General features: G+C 41.2%; 1 protein-coding gene across 1 annotated transcript; it reads left to right on the forward strand.

Moving 5' to 3' along the window:
- The first annotated feature begins 2,895 nt into the window (after positions 1-2,895).
- Positions 2,896-7,889, forward strand: LOC112239052 (musculin-like). The gene is made up of 2 exons (XM_024407558.1): positions 2,896-3,786; positions 7,157-7,889. Exons 1-2 carry the CDS (start codon positions 3,355-3,357, stop codon positions 7,232-7,234), a joined length of 510 nt encoding a protein of 169 aa, XP_024263326.1. The 5' UTR covers positions 2,896-3,354; the 3' UTR covers positions 7,235-7,889.
- The last annotated feature ends 1,587 nt before the right edge of the window (positions 7,890-9,476 follow it).

Raw genomic sequence — 9,476 nt, forward strand, 5'->3', positions numbered from 1 at the left:
AGATGAACTGGGAATATTCCTCAGAACAAGGAGGAGATGTATTCTGACTGTGCTTCTGCTGCAATTTGTTTTCACCACTAAACTTGGGAGATAATTTTGTATTACTTAAAAAAAATACATCATAGTGATTTGAGTCCAGGTGTGATTCTAGATCTGTGGTTAGGGGCAACTTCAGCCTCGACCTGAAAGGTGAGGTTGAGGAAGAGCTGCACTGCTTATGAAGGAAGGGAAACAAGGACAGGAAGGAACATGGCACCAATAGGATCCTGGTCAAAAGTAGTGCACTATGTAGGGAATAGGGTGCCATAGGGCACTGGTCTAAAGTAGTGCACTATATAGGGAATAGGGTTCCATATGGCTCTGGTCTAAAGTAAAGTAGTGCACTATGTAGGGAATAGGGAGCCATATGTCTCTGGTCTAAAGTAGTGCACTATGTACAGTTGAAGTTGGAAGTTTACCTACACTTAGGTTGGAGTCATTAAAACTAATTTTTCAACCACTCCACAAATGTCTTGTTAACAAACTATAGTTTTGGCACGTCGGTTAGGACATCTACATCTAGTCATTTTTCCAACAATTGTTTACAGACAGATTATTTCACTTATAATTCACTGTATCACAATTCCAGTGGGTCAGAGGTTTACATACACTAAGTTGACTGTGCCTTAAACAGCTTGGAAAATTCCAGAAAATGATGTCATGGCTATAGAAATTTCTGATAGGCTAATTGACATAATTTGAGTTAATTGGCAGTGTACCTGTGGATGTATTTCAAGGTTTACCTTCAAACTCAGTGCCTCTTTGCTTGACATCATGGGAAAATCTAAATGAATCAGCCAAGACCTAAGAAAATAAATTGTAGACCTCCACAATTCTAGTTTATCCTGGGGAGCAATTTCCAAACTCCTGAAGGTACCACATTCATTTGTACAAACAATAGCAGTATAAACACCATGGGACCACGCATCTATCATACCACTCAGGAAGGAGACGCGTTCTGTCTTCTAGAGATGAACATACTTTGGAAAGAAATGTGCAAATCAATCCCAGAACAACAGCAAAGGACCTTGTGAAGATGCTGGAGGAAACAGTCACAAAAGCATCTATATCCACATTAAAACAAGTCCTATATTGACATAACCTGAAAGGCAGCTGAGCAAGGAAGAAGCCACTGCTTCAAAACCGCCATAAAAAAAGCCAGACTACGGTTTGCAACTGCACATGGGGACAAAGATCGTACTTTTGGGAGAAATGTCCTCTGGTCTGATCAAACAAAAATATAACTGTTTGGCCATAATGACCATCGTTATGTTTGGAGGAAAAAGGGGGAAGCTTGCAAGCCAAAGAATACCATCCCAACCGTGAAGCACGGGGGTGGCAGCATCATGTTGTGGGGGTGCTTTGCTACAGGAGGGACTGGTGCACTTCACAAAAAAATGGCATCATGAGGGAGGAGAATTATGTGGATATATTGAAGCAACATCTCAAGACATCAGTCAGGAAGTAAACCTTGGTCACAAATGGTTCTTACAAATGGACAATGACCTCAAGCATACTTCCAATGTTGTGGAAAAATGGCTTAAGGACAACAAAGTCAAGGTATTGGAGTGGCCATCACAAAGCCCTGACCTCAATCCTATAGAAAATTTGTGGGCAACAACTCACAAAGTGTGTGCACGCAAGGAGGCCTACAAACCTGACTCAGTTATACCAGCTATGTCAGGAGGAATGAGCCAAAATTCACCCAACTTATTATGGGAAGCTTGTGGAAGGGTACCCGAAACGTTTGACACAAGTTAAACAATTTAAAGGCAATGCTACCAAATACTAATTGAGTGCATATAAACTTCTGACCCACTGGGAATGTGATGAAAAAAAGAAAAGCTGAAATAAATCATTCTCTCTACTATTATTCTGTCATTTCACATTCTTAAAATTAAGTGGTGAACTGGTGACTAAGGTGTACGTAAACTTCCGACTTCAACTGTAGGTAATAGGGTGCCATAGGATCCTGGTCAAAAGTAGTGCACTATGTAGGGAATAGGGTGACACTTGAGACACAGTCAATACTGCTTCCCCATCCCCTGAGAAAGTGGAGGGTCCCCTCCCCCCTAACCTCCACCCTCTGCCACGCCCCCTGTCATGCCAGCGCTCCAGATGTCATGGGAAACGCTGACAGCTGAGGCCGCGTGTGAAAGGACAATCTGCAGAAACTCTATCCCTCTGTGAAACGCACACAGGATTAGTCAGTTTTTGATAAGATCTTCGGACATTTCTATTACCAAAAGATGTGTGTTTGAGACTCGTCACAGTGGATTGTGATGTATTCTTGCCATCTAGCTAGCCTGACGATTGTTTGGAGAGGATGACAGAATTGTTTCTGTCAATGAAGTAGTCTGCGGTAAAATGAAATGACTGTTTACAAGACAGTGAGATAGCTGATTTATATTGGGTATGTCGCCTGGTCAAAAGTACTGCACTATATAGGGAACATGGTGCCTTTTGGGACACAAAAACGGTACAGTAGGTTTTCGCTTTGCCCCTGTCCCGCTAGATAAATCAACCTCTAACATAACCTTATCATTATATTACAGTGTAGTAGGTTACAGTGTGCTCGTAGCTCAGGGCACGTTTTGGTTTGTTCGCCCTAGCACTACACAGCTCATTCAAATAATCAACTAATCCCACAAGCTTTGATCATTTGAAACAGCTGTTTGGGCAAAAAAATCTAAAAAAGTGGACCCTTTGATTAAAATAAAATCATTTCCAGATCATTTCCCAGTATTTGTGTTTATCGATGACTAACAAGTAGCGAAGAAACAACCATTGACATTGTACAGTAATGCTAGACGAGAGGTCACTCTGGTTTGGAGAGAGAGAGCGAGAGAGAAAGAGAGAGGGGGGGGAGTTCCTGAAAACACAGTTGCCCTGCTAATTCCAGGACACTTAAATTAGCCGGGTGAGAGAAGGGGCAGGTTTCAGTTTTACTGAGACTTGACTTGCTGTAGAGAATGTAAGAGACTACACACTTAGCTCTGAACTACCCTTTAGATACATTTTAAGTTTACTGGTAAACTAAATATTCCTAAACTAAGAATATCACACTGAAATCTGAGTATGAGATGGATCAACTATAGGGACTTTCTAAATATTTTTTTTAAATTGTAATTTTGGTTGAAGAAGCAGCCTTCACACCTGGAGCAGAAGAAGTGGACCGTCTATTTCCCAAACCACCAACACACAGACATAGCATCAAAATAAGAGAGTCTATTGTTGAGGTAGTTCAATCATCTCACCTGTAACTCTCCAGTGACTGCTCTGTCCTGCTACAGGGTACAGGTGAAACAGACAGACATGTCCACCGGCTCAGTAAGCGACGGAGAGGACATTGAGACATGTCACAAACGGACAGACGCTCCGTTCGAAAGCAGTAAAACCAAGCGGAACGTTGCACAGAACCACTACGCCTCCACCGAGTACTCAGATGACGAGTTCGGTAATGACAAAGTCGAGACCAAGCGAACACGCATCACTGCTGCTGGAGGAAAACAAGTTGTGAAAGGACGGCAGATACAAAGGAACGCTGCAAACGCCAGAGAGAGGGCGAGGATGAGGGTGCTGAGCAAAGCCTTTTCCAGACTGAAAACCAGCCTGCCGTGGGTACCGGCCGATACCAAACTGTCCAAACTGGACACGCTGCGTCTAGCGTCTAGCTATATATCACACCTCCGACAGCTACTGCAAGACAACCACTACGAGAGCAGCTTTGTACACCCTGTCAACCTGGTAGGAAGCATTATTTTATTCAAACTAGACCCTGTAAACTTGACCCTGTAAACTTGACCCTGTAAACTTGACCCTGTAAACTAGACCCTGTAAACTTGACCCTGTAAACTTGACCCTGTAAACTAGACCCTGTAAACTTGACCCTGTAAACTTGACCCTGTAAACTTGACCCTGTAAACTTGACCATGTAAACTTGACCCTGTAAACTTGACCCTGTAAACTTGACCCTGTAAACTTGACCCTGTAAACTTGACCCTGTAAACTTGACCCTGTAAACTTGACCCTGTAAACTAGACCATGTAAACTTGACCCTGTAAACTTGACCCTGTAAACTTGACCCTGTAAACTTGACCCTGTAAACTTGACCCTGTAAACTTGACCATGTAAACTAGACCATGTAAACTTGACCCTGTAAACTTGACCATGTAAACTTGACCCTGTAAACTTGACCCTGTAAACTTGACCCTGTAAACTTGACCCTGTAAACTTGACCCTGTAAACTTGACCCTGTAAACTTGACCCTGTAAACTTGACCATGTAAACTAGACCATGTAAACTTGACCCTGTAAACTTGACCCTGTAAACTTGACCCTGTAAACTTGACCCTGTAAACTAGACCCTGTAAACTTGACCCTGTAAACTTGACCCTGTAAACTTGACCCTGTAAACTTGACCCTGTAAACTTGACCCTGTAAACTTGACCCTGTAAACTTGACCCTGTAAACTTGACCCTGTAAACTTGACCCTGTAAACTTGACCCTGTAAACTAGACCCTGTAAACTTGACCCTGTAAACTTGACCATGTAAACTTGACCCTGTAAACTTGACCCTGTAAACTTGACCCTGTAAACTTGACCCTGTAAACTTGACCCTGTAAACTAGACCCTGTAAACTTGACCCTGTAAACTAGACCCTGTAAACTTGACCCTGTAAACTTGACCCTGTAAACTTGACCCTGTAAACTTGACCCTGTAAACTAGACCCTGTAAACTTGACCCTGTAAACTTGACCCTGTAAACTAGACCCTGTAAACTTGACCCTGTAAACTTGACCCTGTAAACTAGACCCTGTAAACTTGACCCTGTAAACTTGACCCTGTAAACTAGACCCTGTAAACTTGACCCTGTAAACTTGACCCTGTAAACTTGACCCTGTAAACTTGACCCTGTAAACTTGACCCTGTAAACTAGACCATGTAAACTTGACCCTGTAAACTTGACCCTGTAAACTAGACCATGTAAACTTGACCCTGTAAACTTGACCCTGTAAACTTGACCCTGTAAACTTGACCCTGTAAACTTGACCCTGTAAACTTGACCCTGTAAACTTGACCCTGTAAACTTGACCCTGTAAACTTGACCCTGTAAACTTGACCCTGTAAACTTGACCCTGTAAACTTGACCCTGTAAACTTGACCCTGTAAACTTGACCCTGTAAACTTGACCCTGTAAACTTGACCCTGTAAACTTGACCCTGTAAACTTGACCCTGTAAACTTGACCCTGTAAACTTGACCCTGTAAACTTGACCCTGTAAACTTGACCATGTAAACTTGACCCTGTAAACTTGACCATGTAAACTTGACCCTGTAAACTTGACCATGTAAACTTGACCCTGTAAACTTGACCCTGTAAACTTGACCCTGTAAACTAGACCCTGTAAACTTGACCCTGTAAACTTGACCCTGTAAACTAGACCCTGTAAACTTGACCCTGTAAACTTGACCCTGTAAACTTTGTGTATGAAAGACACACATTTACAGTTTTACATTCACCATTTTGGTAATTTAGCAGACGCTCTTATCCAGACTAATTCTATTGGATGTAGTAATGGGGTTACCATGGTAACATGTCAGAGTGGTCATACCTCGCTGTCTGGTGGTAATGGGGTTACCATGGTAACATGTCAGAGTGGTCATACCTCGCTGTCTGGTGGTAATGGGGTTACCATGGTAACATGCCAGTGTGGTCATACCTCGCTGTCTGGTGGTAATGGGGTTACCATGGTAACATGCCAGTGTGGTCATACCTTCCTGTCTGATGGTAATGGGGTTACCATGGTAACATGTTCAATGTAAGGTGTTGCATCCATTGCCTTTTGATATCGCTGTATAATTCGGTGTGGTGAGAGTCAGACCATTTATGAGTCTACGGTGTAAATGAATACAGGGCCTTCAGAAGGTATTCACAGCCCTTGACTTTTTCCACATTTCGTTGTGTTTAAGACTGCATTTTAAATGAATTAGAATGAGATTTTGTGTCGCTTGCCCACACACACACACAACACCCCATAATGTAAATGTGGAATTATATTTTCAGAAATGTTTATAATTTAATTAAAAATGAAAAGCTTAAAATGTCAATAAGTATTCAACCTCTTTGTTATGGTAAGGAGCCTAAATAAGTTCAGCAGTAAACATTTGCTTAACAAGTCACATAATAAGTTGCATGGACTCAATCTGAGTGCAATAATAGTGTTGATATTCCTTTTGAATGATCTCATCTCTGTATTCGATTATCTGTAAGGTCCCTCAATTGAGTTGTGAATTTTCAAGCACAGATTCAACCACAAAGACCAGGGAGGTTTTTCAATGCTTTGCAAAGAAGGGCACCGATTGGTAGATAGTTACAAAAAATGTCAAATAAACATCCGCTGAAAATTCCTTTGAGTGAAGTTATTAAATAGGCTTTGAATGGAGTATCAACCCAGTCACTATAAAGATACAGGCGTCCTTCGTAACTCAGTTGCCGGAGAGGAAGGAAACCGCTCAGGGATTTTCACCATGAGGCCAATGGTGACTTTAACACAGTTACAGAGTTTACCGGCTGTGACAGGAGAAAACTGAGGATGTAGTTACTCCACAATACTAACCTAAAGGACAGAGTTTACCGGCTGTGACAGGAGAAAACTGAGGATGTAGTTACTCCACAATACTAACCTAAAGGACAGAGTTTACCGGCTGTGACAGGAGAAAACTGAGGATGTAGTTACTCCACAATACTAACCTAAAGGACAGAGTTTACCGGCTGTGACAGGAGAACACTGAGGATGTAGTTACTCCACAATACTAACCTAAAGGACAGAGTGAAAAGAAGGAAACTTGTAGAGAATAAAAACATTTCAATGCATCCATCCTGTTTTACAATAAGGCACTAAAGTAATACTGGAAAATAAAGTAATAGAAGTGAACTTCATGTCCTAAACAGTAAGTGTATTGGGGCAAATCAAACACAACACATCACTGAATACCACTCATCAAATCTCCAAGCATGGTGGTGGCTGCATCATGTTATGTGTATGCGTCCTTTTTTTGCTATACATCTTCATATGTCTTGTATTTTCATTAAATCTATCTCTCTATCTGTCCACAGACTTGGCCATTTGTGGTTGGTAGATCAGAGGACAACAAGGACATTTCTGCAGCCAGACAGTGTGGAGCTACATCATAGGACAAGAGAGACCTCTCTCTGCTAGGACTGTCTTCTTCTACCATGACTGCTGGCACCCTATTCCCTTCATAGTGCACTAAATTACTGCACTATATAAGGAATAGGGTGGATGCCATTTGGGACTAATTCCAAGTATTATTTTTTGTTTGTCCTATGTCTAATACTATTAGAATATTTCGTTATTCCATATCGGTGATTTCTTTATGGACTTTTATGGATCATTTTATTGTCGTAAACTTGCCAGGTGGAATTGCATGTTTCTTTTATATCCTCCAATCAGTGATGAGAACAGGACCGAGGAAAAACAAAAAACTTCAACAGCATTGATGTTATAGACTGGCACACTACACTGAGTTTACAAAACATTAAGAACACCTTCCTAATATTGAGTTTTTTGCCCTCAGGACAGACTCAATTCGTCGGGGGGCATGGACTCTATAAGGTATCGAAAGCTTTCCACAGGGATGCTGGCTCCATGTGTTTCCCACAGTTGTGTCAACTTGGCTGGATGTCTTATTGGGTGGTGGATCAGTCTTGATACATGAGCGTGAAAAACCCAGCATTTCCTGACACACTGAAACCCGGTGCACCTACTACCATATCACATTCAAAGAACTATTAAATATTTAGTCTTGCCCATTTGGCACACATACGAAATCCATGTCTCAATTGTCTCAAGGCTTAAAAATCCTTGTTTAACCCATCTCCTCCCCTTCATCTACACTGATTGAAGTGGATTTAACACGTGACATCAATAAGGGATCATAACTTTTAGCTGGATTCACCTGGTCAGTCTGTGTCCATGGAAAGAGCAGGTGTTCCTAATGTTTTGTCCACTCAGTGTATATCATCTATTACTTATAATACAGGGAGGAAATGTTTCCTCCTTTAGCTTGTGGGAAGTTTTACTTCTTTTTTTAACTTTACATTTTACATTTGGGGAAGAAGGAAGTCTCTAATTAATTTATGGGGCAGGTGATTAGAAGGTGTTGTTCATTTTGAGTCTGTCCTCTCTTGCTAACCATGTAATGGCCAGGCTACAATCACTAATTCGGTAGGTTGGTTAAGGTTGTGCTTTGTTTGTTTGGTATTCACCTAAAGTCTCGTTCAAGTGTTCGTTAGCGTTCCATCTTTCTCTGACCTTCGACCTCACTCCGCCAACAGTTGATAGTTGATGTTTGTGTTCTTATCCTTCACCAAACAGCTGTCAAAATGTTGCCCTTGGAGCCAGATCACTTGTGTTCATTTCAATCTTGTGTTTTTTTTTTTTTTTTTTTTTTTTTTTTTTTTTTTGGGGGGGCAGTTTTGTTAAGTGGTCACCAGTCTCCGGGCTGAGATTGTTGTCCATAAATGCTCTGTGTTTGTATGACCGTTTGTTTGATAGGTTGCCTTACCTTTCTTTTCAGTGGGCAGCAGAAGAGGACATATTGCTAGTTCTGCCCTGGTTACTGGAATTTCGGTGTACCTGAAGGATGTTTTTGCTAAATTCAAGGGTCAGTTTTTCTGTGGGTGATTTGTGCTATGATGATTGACTTTAACAGTGGGTCCCATATTTCACTGACATTCAGGAGGATTGGTTGGATTTTGCAGCCAAATATTTGGAGCCAGATTTTAAATTTGTCTACTGTTTTCTTTATTGAGTAGTATTTTCTGTTGAGACAACATCTATCACTGATAGACTATGTTGTAACTCCTGTTGAGACAACATCTATCACTGATAGACTATGTTGTAACTCCTGTTGAGACAACATCTATCACTGATAGACTATGTTGTAACTCCTGTTGAGACAACATCTATCACTGATAGACTATGTTGTAACTCCTGTTGAGACAACATCTATCACTGATAGCCTATGTTGTAACTCCTGTTGAGACAACATCTATCACTGATAGACTATGTTGTAACTCCTGTTGAGACAACATCTATCACTGATAGACTATGTTGTTACTCCTGTTCTGTTGAGACAACATCTATCACTGATAGACTATGTTGTAACTCCTGTTGAGACAACATCTATCACTGATAGACTGTGTTGTAACTCCTGTTGAGACAACATCTATCACTGATAGACTGTGTTGTAACTCCTGTTGAGACAACATCTATCACTGATAGACTATGTTGTAACTCCTGTTGAGACAACATCTATCACTGATAGACTATGTTGTTACTCCTGTTCTGTTCGAGCTGTAGATTGCTCAAACTGTGTTGCAAATGTATCAATATAGATATTAAACCATGTGT

The sequence above is a fragment of the Oncorhynchus tshawytscha genome, linkage group LG16 (assembly GCF_018296145.1).
Source record: "Oncorhynchus tshawytscha isolate Ot180627B linkage group LG16, Otsh_v2.0, whole genome shotgun sequence".
NCBI lineage: Eukaryota > Metazoa > Chordata > Actinopteri > Salmoniformes > Salmonidae > Oncorhynchus > Oncorhynchus tshawytscha.

What these genes read in the sequence shown, in the direction of transcription:
- LOC112239052 (XM_024407558.1), top strand. Translation starts at nt 3,355, where the DNA reads ATGTCCACCGGCTCAGTAAGCGACGGAGAGGACATTGAGACATGTCAC. An exon ending in TTGTACACCCTGTCAACCTG is followed by an intron (nt 3,787 to 7,156) that starts GTAGGAAGCATT and finishes ATCTGTCCACAG; the next exon opens with ACTTGGCCATTTGTGGTTGG.